We start from the raw sequence: 18,503 nt of genomic DNA, 5'->3' as shown, positions 1-18,503 counted from the left end.
CGGGGGTTGCAGTGAGCCGAAATCGCGCCACTGCACTCTAGCCTGGGTGACGGAGTGAGAATCCATCTCAAAAAAAAAAAAAAAAGAAAAGAAAAGAAAAGAAATATACTCAGTTTTTTCCTCCGTATAAGCTGGACATTTTTAATTATCTCAAGTGTTGCATTCTGTAGATGAAGCTCAAGTACTAGATCTTATTTGATACAATCTGTCATCTAAGTCCCTGTGTCTCACATTTATTAAAGTGCATAAAGTAATAAAGAAGATGCTAGTTTTTAACCTATTGTTTGCCTTTTCATTTTTTAATAGAAAACCAAGGCAAATAAAAGTGTGTAGTATGCACAGTGCTTGTCACAAAGTAGGATTTAAGATGTACTTCGTCTCATTTTATCAAAATGTACTTATATAAAGGTGGATTAGGTAGCTGCCTACGTAGTATAATTTCAAGTGCACCAAAGATCTCTGAACGACTGCATCATGGGTGACCTTAAGGAATTTTTTGTTTTTATTGGATTTCCCAAACTACCTAATTAGCTAGGCAGTAAACGTGTCATTGCCCCCAGAAAGCTGCTATTAAGCTATTACCATTACCATATAGGCATAAATTATATACTTGAACTGCATGGATACAGTTCATTAATTGATGTTTTGGGCCGTGATAAATCAGAGAGAGAGAGGATAGGAAAGCAGGGGTAAATTCTGAGTTTTAAAGGGAAAAGAAGACAATAGCAAACCAGAGAAGATAGGTCTGAATGGTTTTGCCCTTGGTTTGGGGAAAGAGAAGTATATTAAGACAGGGCACCAACTTTAGCTTTTTAATAGTTTTAGTTACCCCCAGTCTTCTTGTCAGTAAGTGACGTCTGGAGTCATAAGGAGGTGAGGAGCTCAGCTCATTCTCTTTTAGTCCACGGACAATCATCCTCTACTCACATGATGCTGCCCGCTATTTTTCATCCTCTCAGCCTTGAAAAGCTAGTACAATTCCAAGAGAATATAGAATGTCAAATTTATGGTGGGTGACAGCATTTTCAAGAAAAAATTTATGCCCTTTTAAAAATTTGAAGACTACTTTAGAAGCTCAAAAGCGTCATGGGACCACTTTGCAACTTCATGCAATAAATTGGTTTGACATCAGTTGTACAGATTATCGTACTAAAAATACATTCCTAGCACTTAGCCTTCCCCAAATAAATCAGAGTAAAACCCAACTGTCACAGTTGGGTTGACTTGATGGTTAATTCTGTCCCTCTGGAGAACCTTAATACTGTTGACTTCCAAATAAACTTAATATAATAATTAAGAAATACTACATTTACACTAAAAATTATTTCCTTTCATGCAATGGCTCCCACACCCCCATTCATTTTCCCTTTTCCATGTGTTTTTCTCTCTAGATCATAATGGGCGTGATTCTGCTCTATAATTTACTTGGATCAAGTGCATTGGTTGGTGCAGCTGTCATTGTGCTCCTTGCGCCAATTCAGTACTTTATTGCTACAAAGTTGGCAGAGGCTCAGAAAAGTACACTTGTAAGTAACATCTTTTGGAAATTTAAATACAAAAATCGAGAAATGCTGTTTTAATTTTATAATGTAGGAAATTAATACTTGCCACTCAAGATAATTTGGAAACAATTATATTTCACTTCAGTTCTTCGGCAGCAAATGTGTATTTTCCATGTTGCAAAAACAATTCTTAAAAGTGGATTGGAAATTCAAAACTTGATGATCGTAGACCCGAAATACTAGAATTACAGTTCCTGATGTTTTAAAGTACCATGAGGTGATAAGGCTTTCAGTCTTCTTAGATCACTTGTCTAAAGAATCCTCTTAAGCGTACTTTGAGGCTACTGAATGTCAGTTATTGACATGCAAGAAATGGATCAAGGCACAAGGGAAGCGTCAAGTTTGCTGCTTCTGAAATTATTCTTCCCTAGGGTAGACTCAAACCATGTGAAGATCTATGGGGTCACACTGACATGTTTCAGTGGCAGCTGCTCTTGCTGAATATGTTTCTGGTCAACTTGGCAAGCAAGAAAAAGCCCAGTTACTGACCATTTCTGGCTTCAATTTTCCATGAAATCATTTTATTTGAGCATGAATTTGCTGTTTATAGGGAAATATTTGCAAATAATAAAATTGTTGACAGCATGTTTACAAATAAAGTTTGATTAAATATGAGCCAGGCTGTCTGTAAATCAGGCATAAAATGTAGAGATGTTGCCACTGACGGGATTGTTTCTCAAGTTCGTGTTTCTACTGTGACAAGCGAGTTGCATGTCACGCAAGCGGTTTTTATCACTTGTTTTTCTGCTACTTTAGGTAGGTCACTCATTATTTCCGTCTGAGCCATCTATCCTTTTTACTCCAGCACACAAATACAGAAAGGTGTGGAAGAGCAGCTTAAGAGAGACGTGATGAGTCCTAAACATCTGTCTTTCGTTTAGCTATTCATACCATAATCATTTACTCATTGAACAATCATTTGATAGGCATTTAAGACCCTGTAAAGACAAAACATTGAACAAAAACCAGGCTGTTTGCTACTTTTGCTTTCTCTTATCTGTCTTTTGACCACTCTACTGCCCCCTTTGATAGTTAATTAGTCACATTGCACTTTGTTAGTAATTCTAGTATAACGTGGTGATAAAGGAAGCTGAAAACAGCTGGCTAAATTGAAGCTTTTGTATCTGCTACAAATCTCTCTACAATTATTGCAAGTTATAAATGAATCTAAATTAGGCCTTAACCAAGAGCTTACAAAGAAGTATGTGGAAATCTCTTGATAGCTAAGATAATAGGCTTAGATTCAATAACTGAATTATGAAGATGAAATATGAATGCACATAACACTGTACCTTCATATTTTCAAATAAGAAGCCCACTAACTTTTCTTAAATTTATTATTTTTCTTCCTGTAAGTATGAGTGATAGAGTTGACTGGAGAAGAAAATAAGTTAGATGTTAGGAGTCATTATAAATCTCCTTATTAGTTATTTAAATTTATGTCTATATTATTTGCAGACATGATTCAAGGAAATCATGTGAAACTTTAGAAAATTGTTTTTAGCTTTTACGTAAACCACAGCAACAGAGACATACATGTTTTTAGGTGGAAAGAAATGTTGAGGCCATCTCACTAAGCTCTTTATGTCACGAAGCACAAAGGGCTTAACTGCTTCTCCTGGGAATTTCACAACCTAATTAGTGAGTGACGTGACCAGTCAGAAATCAAGATCTCCTCAATCCCCGTCCGTTACATGGTCCTGCCTTTCTGATTCACTTGGATGCAACTAGTATTATTTTTCTTCCTTTGTTTTATAGGATTATTCCACTGAGAGACTGAAGAAAACAAATGAAATATTGAAAGGCATCAAACTTCTAAAATTGTATGCCTGGGAACACATTTTCTGCAAAAGCGTGGAGGAAACAAGAATGAAAGAACTGTCTAGTCTCAAAACCTTTGCACTTTATACATCACTCTCCAGTAAGTTGCTGTTGCTGTAAGAACAGGCGACTTTAAGGGCAACCAGAATAACCAACAGTCTGTTCAGTTTAGATTGTGATCAGTGAAACATTCTAGTTCTTCAACGACACCTATTTATTTTCTAAATGTGTGCTGTCCAATAGCCGCCAGCCACACGAGGCTATCTGTTTACATTTAAATTAAAGACCGAAGTATGCCCAGGTTTAGAGTCAAGTAGACCTGAATTTGATCCCTCACAACTAGTGTGCCCTTGACTATGTTACTCTACAAACTGAAATCCTTGGTTTTCTTCATCAGTAAAATGAAGATGGTGATGATAATGGTAACTGTGATTAAAACCCTTGTATCAGTTCAGTTAGGATAAATAGTTGGTTTTCAGTAAAAATGTGTTTTACTGAAATTGATTTGACTACATTATGATTGATCTTCTTGTCCCCAAACACTCTTTAACTCTTTTTGCATTTGTCTCAGAGTACTCACAGGTAGCGCTTGTGGCTGCAGCTTTTATGCCGAGAAAACTTTGCCACAAAACATCTTGCTTTTATTATGATTTTGCATCACTCTAGGATATCGACTCTGGAAACAAAAGACATCATTCTATTTGTAGCATTCTGTTTTTAGTAGTTGTGTTTCCGTTTACAAAATATAGTAACTCTCTCAATCGCTAAAAATGTCAAATCCTAGAAAACATAGCATTCTTATGCATGATGTTAACATCTTTCTCGAACAGCGTTGGCCGAAGATTCATTTGATGAATCCGATTTTTTCCTAAATAGATGATTCAGATGATTGTGACAGTTCTCTTGTTAGTTCTGTTTAGAAATACCTCCAAGAACAGTTTTTACATTTTATTTTCACGTTAAAAATCAATCAGATTTGCTTCAGCCTCAAAGAGTGTGTTTATGTAAAACTAAATGAGTACTGGCAGTGAGCTACGCCTTTTATTTTCTAAACGGGAAAAGGGTTAAAAATATTTGCAGCTTTTTAGCTTGTCTCCTTGGGAGCTTATAACTTGATATTTTCTTGAAGATTGTCAAGAAAATACAGCCATTTTTGAAAACTGAGGAGAAAAAAATATATCATTTTCAGGTGAAGGAAGCCCAACTTCATTCACAGAAAACCCTTTGTTCCAATATATTTTCAAGAATTTCAAAATACAGAGTTATTTCATCTTCAACTCTAACTTGTAAAAGCAACTGTTTCAAAAATATTACTTTTTTTCCTCAAAGTATGACTCTGAGTATTCTTATGAATAACAGGGTTTATGTTAGTATAATTTACACAAACTTAGCAAAACTACTCCCACTGATATTTGGTTTGATTTATGTGTCAGTTTTGCTCATCTCTGTTGCTCCCAAGACCGTTAGCAAATTAAAATTTGAGAAGTTTATATATTGTTTCCTCTTGAATTATAAACTCCTTTAGAGTTTAAAGATTATAAACATTTCTTTTGTGAAATAGATTTAGAGAAAATATTTGGCTTATATAACTCTTTTATTCTAATCCTAACGCTTGATGCATTAGACGTAAAGTTGGGAGGAGTTTTATCTTCCAGCAATGCACCACTAACACGGTGTCAAGATGCTAGAAGGCAGGATGATCAAGATTCACTCACTTATATTGTACTACTCTAAGTTGGTGACCCCTTCGATATACATCCTTCTCTTCAGAGGACTGCAATTCTCATAAGAAGGATGGATGCAGCCAGAAATAATGACAGCAACAACAACAAAGATATATTGAGAGTATACCTAGCCAACTATTGCCATAAGTGGTTTTTCATATACCATCTCATTTAATTATTACAACAGCCCAGGGGTTTTGATTCTATTATTTATTTATTTTTATATATTTTTTGAGACAGGGCCTTACTCTATCACCCAGGCCGGAGTGCAGCAGTGCAAACTTAGCTCACTGCAGCCTTTAATTGCTGGGCTCAAGTGCCTCAGCCTCGCAAAGTGCTGGGACTACAGGCATGAGTCACCATGCCTGGACTAGATTTTATTATTAACTGCACTTTAGAAATTAAAAGATTGATGTATACAGAACTTAGGTAGCTTGAACTTCTTTGAAATCATCCAGCTGCTAAAGGGCTGAGGTGAGATGAGAATCCAGCGTGTGTGTCTCTAGAGATGAGAGTTGTGTTGGTATTTGAGTCAAATCCAAGAGGAGAGAAGGTAGAGGAGGCCATCCTAGGGGAGAGCAATAAGAAGTAATGAGGGGTAAACTACATTATCCTGTGTTCTTGATAGGCAGCTGGGATTCTTGAGTCAATGGGGCAAAATTCCAGTTTGACCACTTCAAGTTTTATTATTTTGTTCAGTACAGTCTTTTTGGTGGTGAGTTGAACAGAGCTGGCTATAAATCTTAGCTCTGACACTTTGTAGTAGTATGGCCTTGAGGAAATTACTTATATCCTCCTTGCCTCAGTTTCTTAATCTGTAACATGAGCTAGTAATAATATCTACCCTGTAGGATTGTAAAGATTGAAGAAAATAATGAATACTACAAACATTTATTGAGCGCACACTCCATCTCAGTCACTATGTCAAGTGCTTCATATGCATCTGCTACAAAGCAGATTAAAAGAAAAGAATACACTTAGAAAATAGGGTTACAATACAGCAAAAAAAAACTATCATCAGAGTGAACAAACTACACAATGGGAGGACATTTTTGCAATCTATCCATCTGACAAACGTCTAATATCCAGAATCTACAAGAAACTTAAACAAATTTATGAGAAAAAAAACCCTATTAAAAAGTGGGCAAAGGACATGAACAGACACTTCTCAAAGAAACACTTCTCAAAGGAACACTTCTCAAAGGGAGACATTTATGTGGCCAACAAACATGAAAAAAACTCAACATCACTCATCATTAGAGAAATGCAAATCAAAACCACAACGAGATACCGTCTCACGCCAGTCAGAATGGCAATTATTAAAAAGTCAAGAAACAACAGATGCCGGTGAGGTTTTGGAGAAATAGGAACGCTTTTACACTGTTCATGGGAATGTAAATTAGTTCAACCGTTGTGGAAGACCAGTGTGGTGATTACTCAAAGACCTAGAACCAGAAATACCATTTGACCCAACAGTCTCATTACTGAGTATATACCCAAGGGAATGTAAATCATTCTATTTTAAATATATATGCTGCGTACATTTATTGCAGCTCTATTCACAATAGCAAAGACATGGAATCAACCCAAATGTCCATCAGTGATAGCCTGGATAAAGGAAATGTGGTACATGTACACCATGGAATACTATGCAGCCATAAAAAGGAATGGGATCGTGTCCTTTTCAGGAATATGGATGGAGCTGGAAGCCATTATCCTAACCCAGGAACAGAAAACCAAACACCACATGTTCTCACTTATAAGTGGGAGTTGAATAATGAGAACACACGGACACAGGGAGGAGAACACCACACACTGGGGCCTATGAGGAGGGCAGTGAGGAGTAAAGTAGCTAATGCATGCTGGGCTTAATAGGTGTAGCAAACCACCACGGCACATGTTTATCTATGTAACAAGCCTGCATATCCTGCACATGTATCCCAGAACTTAAAATAAAATAAAATAAGGTGACAATAGTCAGAGAAAGAAGGTTGAGACAGAAATGTGGCTCCTCATCTGTGTTATTACAAAACTCAGATCAGTGTTTGGATTCGTGGTACTGTTGAGTCTGTGTTTGACAACTAAGTCATATCTGGACTGGCAAAAGCACAGTCTGATTCTGTTCCATGTACAGTGGTAAGGATAATTCCTGAGAGCAGAAGATTTTAAAAACCCGAGTCCTCTACTGTTAAGATAATTAGATTCTAGCTTCTCACTCTGCTGTTGCCTGGCTCTGTTATCAACAATTCAGTTCATCTTTGGTTTCTCGGTTCCTAAAATTCTATAGTTTATGACTGTACGACTATAGATCATCAACTTCGATTTTTATTTTTACTGTTACTTCCAAACACTAGTATTTCAGGCTAAAATGTGAGTTTTTCTTATTTCAACTAGGCATATCATGCTGATCCAATGATAGTTAAATATATTCCAGGAGAGGTATTTAGACATGCAGAGAGTCCAGGCTATGGAGTTATTTTATTAACAGAAAGGGTCATAAATGAATATTAATATAACTGCTGGAAAGGGAACTTGAAGTGATACCAAATTCTTGTTTTTAATCTGTGTAATAACCTGATTTCACATATTTAAATTAGTTTAGTGGACTAAACAAAAGATAGACTGTAACCCCTCTCTAGAATACGCATTTGTTAAGTTCTAATAATTTTTATCATTAAAGGATGATTTTATATGAATTCTAACATTTCATAAGAAAAAAATTCAATAAAGAAAAAAAGATACTGGTTAAGACTAATGTACGGGAGCTCATAAAACTGCAGACAAGTAGGTACTAACTGTGAAATGTTTCTGGACTCCAGACACAATGACATTTAATACTCTGTTCTTCCTGTCTTCAAAGAAAGTTAAAGCAATAATAGATGATTAAAGTTACTGAAAATGTTTTCACAGTTCAATGAAAAATAATGCATTTTATTTCTTTCCACAGTCTTCATGAATGCAGCAATTCCCATAGCAGCTGTTCTTGCTGTAAGACACTTTTTCTTGCTTTTAGAAATGAAACCAAGTCAGTGTTTATAAATGATTTATGAGCAAGAATGTGTGGGTAGTAATGTATATTACCTCACCTCTGTGACTTCCTTCTATTACCATCTCCATTGCAAGAGTTCTAATCCAGAGTTTCTCAATAAAGACACTATGGACATTTTGATCCATATAAATTTTGTTCTAGGGGCTGCCCTCTGTGTTAGGACGTTTAGCAGCATCCCTGGCTTCTAGCTACCAGGTGCCAGTAGCAACCTCAGTTACAACAATCAAAACATTGCCAAATGTACACTGGTACATTTGCAAACATTGCAAAATGAACAGTGGTTGGGAATTAACTGTTCTAATCTCAATGATCTAGTTCCCAGACATTCTTACAACAGGATGGAGCTACATCAGCAACCAGAAAATCTTATAATTGCATTATATTTCATACTAAAGTGACAAACTCGGCAACTGGTATTATTTGTAGAAATGTAATTAGCTGGGCATGATGGCGCATGCCTGTAGTCCCAGTTAATTGAGAGGCTGAGGTGGGAGGATCACCTGAGCCTGGGGAGGTCGAGGCTGCAGTGAGCCATGATCACGCTACTGCACTCCAGCCTGGGCAATGAAGTGATACCCTGTCTCAAAAAAAAAAAATGTAAATAAGTATTCTTTGGGTATTAATGCTGACAGTTTTAGTAAAGATCCACAGTGAGGACCCCAAAACAAGAGAACATTATTTTTTCTCCTGGAATATTTAGTATTGCTTGGAAAGGGCTTGACTGGTTGTTAAAAACTCTGGGTTCTCCACCCCTTTATTCCTCCTACTTAGTAACTGACAGAGTCAATTATGTAATCTGTAAGTAGAATTTTTTTCTAACTTTCTCATAAGTTTGCCACCATAATTGCAGGTAAACCTTTCAGGACTCACCAAAAGCAAGTACTGTTTTAATTAGGGAGTTTTGGATGAAGTCATTGTTATCATAGTTACAATGGACATACTGGCGTAGCAGAATATGTTAGGTTTTTCAGATAAGACTGAATGTACGCATGTGTGAAACTTTTTCCAGCTTTCTCTAAAGAACTCCTTTCTTTGCACAGACTTTTGTGACCCACGCGTATGCCAGTGGAAACAATCTGAAACCTGCAGAGGCCTTTGCTTCACTGTCCCTCTTCCACATCCTGGTCACACCACTGTTCCTGCTCTCCACAGTGGTCAGATTTGCAGTCAAAGCCATCATAAGGTATGCACTGAAGTGTTTGACATTTTTTGCTTATTGATAATAGAAATGATGTGTGCTGTGTGTGCTAATGGGAGTATTTGAAAAAATATTTAAAAAGAACATTAAAATCACTACCACGAGATAACCATTGTTAAAAATTATGGTATGCTACTTTTCAGTCTTTTATTTATTTCATGTAAAAATAATTATTTCAAAACAAAAATTTTAAATTTATCTAGTGTTTGTCTCCTGATTAAACTTTTCTTAAATTATTCTCCCCTCATTTAAGTTTTATAATATGCCATGTTTACTGACTATGTAATATTCTATGTCGGAAATATTCTAATTTATTTAATGATTACCTTTTTATTGAACATTTAGAATGGTTCTGTTTTCTCCCGAAGTTCACACATCTCTGTTTATCTTTAAACTTTTCTCTGATGATTTTCTCAAGTTGGATTTCTAGAAGTGAGGATACTAGTTTTAATAATATGCACATTTTTGAGGTCCTTGATGAATGTGTTGCTTTCCACTGAAGTGGTGGTAAGTCAAGGAGGGCACATATTTTTAAGATTTTTAAAAATGAATACAGCCATAATGTTTTCCACTAAAGCTGTGCCAGTTTATATTGGCAACAATAGTGACAGAGAATGTTCACATCATCACATTTACTATTTTAATTTTAGTTTAATCTGGAAAAAGATCCAGGCTTAAAGTCTCTGAAATACAAAGTCTTTGTATTTCAAAATACAAAACCATTTTGTATTTTGCTCATTTAAATATGCTTCTATAGTGTTTCCAACCAGTGCAGATTTTTGTCTCTTTATAATTTCTCATAATGCACAGCTATAAAAATAGATGTGATATGATAAGACAATTTTTCCACCATTTTTACTTATATAAATGTGTTACCAAACTAGATGATACACTGCCTATACCATAGTCTATATGTCTTATGCTCCCATAAATAAGGCTGTCTTAAAAAGGAATTTTTCATTTTAGATATATGCTCTTTATAAACCTATAAAACCTCAGAATGCTTTGTAAACAGTCATTATCATATTTATATCTGGCTTTTGAAAGAAATGCCAAGATGTTGCAATATTGAAGAAAAATTGGAAAATTGAGCCTTTAAATATATGAAGTATCATGTTGCAATTGACGGAAACATAGAACATCATTTGTGAGACTTTTAAAATGAGACAATTTTGCTAGAATCTATATATTACTGAGAAAACTAGACTTTATTATTCAAAATACCAGAATCTTCAGCTTTAAGCCAATAGTTTGCACTGGCTTAACAATGGCTTAACGCCAAATAAAATTAAAATGCATATAAATCATCTTATAAACCAAATTCTTACAGAATATGATAGTGTAATATAGTTTCAATGTCAACCTCTGAGACATATCATTAACAACCAGTTCTAGAGCTGTTAGTGTCTAGAGCTCAAGCCTTCTGGCCACATCTGCCCTCATTTTCTTATTGTTCTGCCTTCTGAAACAGTTGTCCAGATCCCTGACTACTTTTTGTAGCCCCACTTCCAAATTAGGCAGTGCTCTGGAAGAGAAGCTACTTCAAACAATAAAATTGATAAATGGCCAGAGTCTGCTATTTTGGTCCTTATTTTCATTTTCTCCACTCAACAACTGTCCCTTTCATGAGTGCACTTTTATTTGGAATTTGACTTTATACTACAAGTGGAGGTAGAAAGCGGTTGATAACTTGCAATAGATAACACCCCTGAAATCAGGAGGTTACCAAACATTAAAAGGACTTTGAGTTGATTAAAAAACAGAACAATCTAGGAGTGTCCCTCTAATGCGTGGTATATAATTCTGTGGTAGTAAATCCTAGTACAGTGGAGAATGGGTATCCCTGTATATTTCTGCATAGCACTCTCCCTTCTGCACATCTCATGGAAAAGACATTTGCCAGTTTGATAAAGACCAGTCTTTTTTCAGGGCTCAGTTCCAGATTTCCCAAGCCACAGGCCAAACAAAATCTGCTTATAAAAGCCTGATTCTCTCAAATGGGTTTCAGTGGTTGAATTGCAGGTCCTACAGAGATGGCTGGTCCACAGAGAACATTAATCCTTTTTCCCACTGTGTGCTAGTTCTGGGAACCCAAATAAGTGCTCTCCCAGTGTTGACTGGACTTAGAGCATTTTCTTCTGTGCCTGGGAACCCGTGACCAACCTTCAGTGCCAGTTGGCCCACAGTGAGTTGAGCAGCCTGTTTATAATCGGAGACTTTGGTCAGCTGATTTTGAAATCTCCTCTTCAGGAACTGTGGAAATTCGAAGTCCCTCACTGCTCTCTTAAATACATTTAGAAACTTGGTGGGTTAGAATGGGATAAAGCACACTCTCAAACTTGCGTTATATATGCATGTAAGAGACTTGTAAACTTCTCTACTGGAGGAAAATTCCATACCATGTTCAAGTCTCGGTTCCAAAATAATTCTATGCTTTCTTTGGAAAAGGTTTGGGTTATTAGCCAAAGTTGTCTTCATGGCATTCAATGACTGAGACCTGTATATATCTCATAAAATGGAAGAATGAGGCAGGTGTGATTCAGATTGTCTCCTCACACCTCCCGGTACCCCACACCATTTGATTTTTCTGGACATTTTATGATGAAGTGTTCTTGTTTACTTTCAAAAAACAGAATAATGAAAAGTAACTATTATCTAAAATAATAAAATGCTCAAAGAAGAGAGATTTCTTTTTAAGGAGACTTGCCTCACTTCTCCACTTTGCTTTATTTGTAAGGAAATAATACATGTGTTTTGCTCTTTTGAAAACAATATGTTATGTCCTTTATAAATAATTTGAGCTTAGGTTTCTCTACACTGTGTTTGATGCACAATTCAACACCTATGTCTGAAGAGGTTATTTGCCAAGAGAAAAACAAATCCGTCACTTTATTGGGAAATAACCTTGTGTCTTTGCTCTCATGTACCTCCCAAAGGAATGTACGCATGACTTGTCCACTGTATTACCTTCAGTCAAGTAAATTGTTATTAATATTTATCATAAAGCATATACTTTGGCCTGGTCTCTGTATTTCAGTTTACAAAATTTTATAATTCCTACAAAAAAAAAAAAAACCCATGTGACTGCTGGCAATGAAGTCCGTTTTCCCAATTAATATAGCACTTGTCCAGGGTACTTAAGCTGTGTCTACCCACCCAAAGTGTAAGACCTTAAATATTTTTGTGAATGGCCTAAACAAATGAGAAAATAGTAAAATACTGATTTAGAAAGGTGGCAGAGGCAGGGTAGCAAATTGATTGGTACAAAATATACCTACTTTCAAATCCTAGCACTACCAGGAAATACTCATTGTTTGACCTTAAACATGAATTAGTGTTTCTGTAGCTCAGCTTCCTCAATTGTCAAATGAGCACGATAATGTTACCTGCTTATGGTGGTTGAGAAAATTAAATGAGATAATACATAAAAAGTACCCACCATGTTGCCTAAATATTTTAGGTATGTTACAAATCTCCATTTTACCATCTTACCACCATTTTGCTCATCTCTACCCCCTGCCTCAGAGCATCTTCTGTGGATGTGCATTCATTTATTGATACAGGTACATTGCTAGGCATTAAGAATTCCAAAGATAAAGACAGGCTGAAATCTGCAGGGAGTCCATAGCCTAGTTAGAGAGACGAGGAAGGGAAACTAATTACCGTATCATGGGTTATGGCGTTATAAAGCTATACACAGAATGCTATGGCCATAATGGGCATCCTTGAAGCTTTTTGAGAGAGAAGGGAAACTATGTGGTCAGTAAACATTTAAAGGAGGTGGTGGCTCTTTCATAGAATCCTTAAAAATAGGTAAGACTTGGAAAGCTGGAGAAAAAAATGTAAAACGTGTTTTAACAGAGGGAGCAGTATATTCAAGGGGAAAAGGTGGGTAAGTAGGTGAGAAACCTTGGTATCTTCAGGAGATTGAAAGTAGTTCAGTGTCATTGGAGGAAGGGTTCTGATGTGGGAATTATCAGGGCATGAAGCTGGAGAGTAAACTCCTGAGCAGCTTTTAGATGATGCTAAAGATGCTGAAAGGCAACCGGATGCCATTTGTGACTTTAAGAAGCAGGTCGTTACGTGCACAGATTTGCATTTTAAAAATATAAACCTGGAAGCATGGTGGAAATTACTTCGCACTTGGTCAGGATTTGTGCATTTTCCACAATTGTTTTACCTCTGTGATTTCTGAAGGGACCTCATAGGAATAGAAAATGCTTTTTTATTACCCATTTATTATTTCATTAGGCATTTCTTGAGGAATGACCATGCTATATTTTAGGTATTGGGATAGATTCTAAAGATGAAAATCTTTACTGTTAAAGAGTTCACAGTCTAGAGGGAGAGATAGACATAGAACAAACAACAACAATGACAAAATGGCAGCGCCAGAGATCCTCAGCCAGAGAGTCTAGAATGACTGGGGACATGGGAAAGGAAGGGAAGTAAGTAATACTAACAGATGGGTTAGTATTGGCATCCATTGGTGGTCCTTGTCATTGATGTTTCAAAGTGGGATGTTATGAAGAAAGAGTGTCGTCCCCATTCCCAATCAAGGTCAGGGATCATGGCTTCCAATGCTCAGGAAGAGTGGGGCTCATTTATCCCATAAAAGCTTTGAGGCTACATTGGAAAGATTAGTGATTTGTATCTATACTAGAAATGGGAATGGAGAATTGAACCAACCGACCTTACTTAATGTCTGAATCATTGGTTTATCTCTTCTTTGATTTATTCAACAAACATTCCTTGAACGACATGTGCCAGGCATTGCTAGATTTGGAGTTATAAAGGCAAATGAGCCTGGCTGCTCAACTTTCTTTTTTTGTGCGGAGAAATAGTGTGAAACTGTTTAAAGGTATTCCTTTGATTGACAGAGCTGCACTTCTTAAAATCAAGTCTTTTCAAAATGTAAGAACAGAATGACAATTACAATCTATAAAAGTGAAGATGAAATAACTGCCATTTAAGAGGAATAAAATAATGTTTCATAAGCCATTTATAACACCGTTTTTCAAGTCTATGTGGTCAGACTTTGCTGTCAAAGACTCAAAGAAAGTGTACAAACTGAAGCTCTTCCTAAACAATTACCTCTTTTAGTTCCCTGCAAGTGCAATTTGACAGCTAATAGATTGCCTCAATGGATTTTCATCTTCCTTCATGTTTCTCTGGCATGCAAAGCCAAAACGATTAAAGATCATGGGCAGCAGACTAAATTAAATTTACTTTTTTCTCATTTTGTTATTGTGTCACAAAAAGCAAGTTCTGAAGACTTGTCTGGTGGAACTTGACTATAAGTTCAAATAAAATTTTTAAAAAAGAAACCGTTTATTTCATACATACATTTTCTAGTTTCCTATCAAAGGCAATACCTCCCCTGTAGTTGCTGCTGCACGTACCAAGCAAGTTTTTCCACTTGCTGCATCCTAGCTTGCCAAAAGGAACACTTCTTTTCCTTTGCAACTTCACTGAATTTCCTTTTGTATGTTATTTTATTTCTAGGATGACGTTTACAAACCACATTATCGTTTTCTTTGTTTTGCTTATTTATTTTTGATCCTGATCCTGTGACACTGGTTTGAGAAAGTTAGAATGGGTAGAGTAGATGAGCCAAGGAATCTTGTGTCCAGCCTAAGGAGGTTACAGTAAAGAATGTTTGCAAACCAGTCTTCTAGAGCAGGGCCTCTCTAGAGGTGCTTGTGAAGCGCCTCTGGGTGTTGGTCAAATGCATAATGTGATTCTTATTTGGAGGCAGGGCTGAGATTTTCTGTTTTTAATAAGCTCCCAGTTGATGCTGATGCTGCTGGTTCTTGGCTGAAACTTTTGAGCAGCAAGACTCTAGAGGCCCCTCTCCTTGCCAGCTTCAGAAAATGTGAATAATACATAGTGCTTAAGCAAGATACACAGTGGCCAAGGATTCCAGATCTGCATAGTACATGGTTTTAGGCAGGTTACTTAGCTTCTCTGTACATCACCTCCCCATCATTTGTAAAATTAGAATACTAACAGGAATTTCCTCCTTGGTGTTATTTTTAACCACCGTGTTCCAAGTTCCTAAACAACTTCACTGTTTTTGACAAGGAATATAATTGCAAAAAAAATGCACAGAAGGTTCTGTTGAAATTAGGGTGACAAGTGGTCCTGACTTTTCTGACATTTTTCTGGTTTTAGCACTGAAAGTCCCATGTCCTGGAAACCCCACTGTCCTTGGCAATTTAGGATGTTTGGTCGATGTAGGTGAATTCCCAGTTGGTCTTGAAAAATGACTCTCGCAGGCATCCTACTCACCATAAAAATGTGTGTTAAAGTTATTATTTAAGTAGCATTTTTTGAGTGGTGGTTTTATTGTTAAATCTTACTCTGTGTTTGTTGCTTTTTTGCAGTGTTCAAAAGCTGAATGAGTTTCTCTTGAGTGATGAGATTGGTGATGACAGTTGGCGAACTGGTGAAGGTTCGCTTCCTTTTGAGTCCTGTAAGAAGCACACTGGAGTTGTAAGTGCCTTATTTTTGTTATGGAAGTTATGAATAGAGGACAGTCTCAGCAGAATGGACAGATTAATATGAGTGAGATTATAAGCTTTATTTTTTAACCCATGTGAAGAAAAATTGCCACTTGCTTCTGTACAACCTCACAAGTCTAAAATCAATAGACAAATGTATAAGGCTTGTCTTTATAAATCCAGGAAAAAATTATCCTAAGACACAATACATGTTTAATTCAAAAGGCAATTGAGAGTTTGGTTACTCCAAATTTATATTAAAATAACATAAAATAAGTTTACGACTCATGCACCATTTTCTTATAATACCGTTTAGCTATACTACACTTTATAGTTTAAAACATATTTTCTGATGCATTTTATCTTTTTATCCACTTAGTATATTACATTGTCTCTTTTTATTTTCCAGTTGAATTACATTACATTGTCTCTTTTTTTATTTTCCAGCTCTTTTTATTTTGCATGTCATGAGGCTTAAATAAAGTCGTAAGATTACTAAGTGGTAGAGCTAGAATTAAAACTTGAATCTTGTAAGTTGTAGTCCAGTTCATTTATCCATGATGCAAATATTTACTTAGTGTCTACATAAAATCTATAAACATAGTCAGTATTATTTTGTCATGCATTACATGTAATATGAATAAGCTTTTTAAAATATATGCCTGTGTTTTTAGATTTTTTTGGCTGTGCTTTGTGCCAAGACTTAGGGTTGTAGCAATGAACAAGACATGTGAGATCCTTCCTGTCACAGAATTCGCTTTCTTGAGGCAGGAATTGATAAGCAAATTAAAACAATAACATAGTTTCACTGTGTGAAGAAAATAAAAGAGGACATTAAAGAGTGAATTGGGTACTTGAAACAGGGTGGTCATTTCCAAGAAGGCCCTTCTGGAGATCCAGCATTTGAGCCAAGACTTGAATAAAAAAATAGGTACCTTTCCTGAAAAGTTATAGAAAAAGAGTATTCCACTCAGGAGAACTAGCAGATGCAAAGGTGTTGAGGTAGGAATTAATTTGGTGTATTCAAGGAACAGAGGGGTACTGTGGTTGGAGCCTGGTAAAGAAGAGAAAGATGAGATGATGTGAGAACAATGATTGAGGGCCCCTGTAAGCCACGAAAAGCGTTTAGATTTTATTGACATGCAATAGGAAATTACTGGAAGGTTTCAAAGTAGGGAGTAATATAATTTCATTTATATTTTTGATATAATTTCATTTATATGTTGTTTTCTGTGTAGAGGGAAGTCAATGGAGGACAAAGAGTAAAACACATAGATCAGTAAAGAAGTAATTATAATAATATAGGCAGGAGAGGATGACAGTTAGAATTACAGCTTTTGGTCCAGTTGCAGTGGATATTGTGAAAAAAGGAGATCAAATTCAGTGTACACTTTAGAGGTTGAGCTGATAAAGACTTGCCGATAGATTGGATGGGGGCGATGAGGCAGAAAGAGGACTCAAGGAAGAATCCTAGGTTACTGGCTTGACTTCTGGGTAGATGATATAGCTGTTGAGATAGAATAAAGAGGTACATTTTGCACGTGCAAATTTTGAGATACTTCTTAACCCAAGAAGAGACATAAGCTTTGGAGATATAAATTTAAGAGTCACTAGCCATTAGATAATACTTAAATCAATGACTGGATTATACAATTTTCTTGAAGGAAGTATCTAAAAAAATCTGAAGAAATTCTTAAAAATTAATATATTTCACAAAGTAGAAAAGCATTATTCCACAGTGAGTCATAAGTTAATATTAGTTATAATTGTTACTATTAGAAAAAATATGAATATATTTACCATTTAGGTGAACCAACACAAATGTATATGCAATCTCCTGACTGGAACTGATTGGAATTTGGAAAGCTTTTGCCAGGAAATTAATCTATATTTTTTACATCATGTTTAAAACTGCTAAAAATAGTTAAGGCAATCATGTAGCTATATTTAGACTTATTTCCTTCTGCTGTTCTGGAGGGTTTTTGTTTGTTTGTTTGTCTGTTTTTGTTTTTGTTTTTTAACTTTCTGGTAAGTTGTTTTACTGGACAGGTATGATTTTGTCCGAGAAGGGACCACCACCATGCTTATATATGCTGGGGGAACAATGCCTCAAAGTGTTTATTTGTTATTGTGTGGACATGGATACAAAGACAAAAATATTAAAGAGTGTCTAAACTTTTAGGCAATAGGGGGTCAAATATTTGATTAGAACTAGTCTCGTCACTCTTTGGATGGTCCTAGACTACCAAGGAACTTGTCTTTCAGAGATATGGGGATGAGCAGAATGAGATGACCTCAAGAAATGGGATATAGGAGGTCAAGTTCATGGAGTTAGGGAAATCTGAAGAATTTTTTTATATGAGATGTGGCATAGAAGAAAAATTGAACTGAGAAAAGGTTTTGGAAAGAAAAAAAGAATCCCCTTCAAATGCATCCAACATCTTCAGGGTTATTGAAACCAGACTGAACTTCTTGATGTCTTTCAGGGTCATTCATCACTGCTGAGGGGCCAAACCACAAATGACAAACTTTTTAAAATGGAGTGAAAAAAGTTGTGTGTTTGAAAATAACACTAATGGAAACTCCTTCTTGAGAGCGCTTAAGATACTATGTATTCTGTAAAAACTTAGAGTTAAGTGGTTTTGG

At 36.1% G+C, this 18,503-nt stretch overlaps 3 protein-coding genes across 5 annotated transcripts in view; 2 read left to right on the top strand and 1 right to left on the bottom strand.

The window, feature by feature from the left end:
- The window catches only part of LDHB (lactate dehydrogenase B), a 478,946-nt gene that overhangs the window by 196,218 nt on the left and 264,225 nt on the right, over positions 1-18,503 (top strand). The gene's annotated exons all lie outside the window — the stretch shown is intronic.
- Positions 1-18,503, bottom strand: part of CMAS (cytidine monophosphate N-acetylneuraminic acid synthetase) — a 412,527-nt gene that overhangs the window by 143,963 nt on the left and 250,061 nt on the right. The gene's annotated exons all lie outside the window — the stretch shown is intronic.
- ABCC9 (ATP binding cassette subfamily C member 9) overlaps positions 1-18,503 on the top strand; it is a 140,792-nt gene that overhangs the window by 31,077 nt on the left and 91,212 nt on the right. For all 3 annotated transcript variants that reach the window (XM_050747609.1, XM_050747611.1, XM_050747610.1), the window contains exons 11-15: positions 1,392-1,526; positions 3,321-3,483; positions 8,055-8,095; positions 9,197-9,339; positions 15,741-15,849. In XM_050747609.1, the coding sequence (XP_050603566.1) occupies positions 1,392-1,526; positions 3,321-3,483; positions 8,055-8,095; positions 9,197-9,339; positions 15,741-15,849 (591 nt within the window). The remainder of the gene's footprint in view (positions 1-1,391; positions 1,527-3,320; positions 3,484-8,054; positions 8,096-9,196; positions 9,340-15,740; positions 15,850-18,503) is intronic.

This window comes from Macaca thibetana, chromosome 11 (assembly GCF_024542745.1).
Source record: "Macaca thibetana thibetana isolate TM-01 chromosome 11, ASM2454274v1, whole genome shotgun sequence".
In the NCBI taxonomy this organism is placed as follows: Eukaryota; Metazoa; Chordata; class Mammalia; order Primates; family Cercopithecidae; genus Macaca; species Macaca thibetana.
This window is presented reverse-complemented; position numbering and strand designations above follow the sequence as displayed.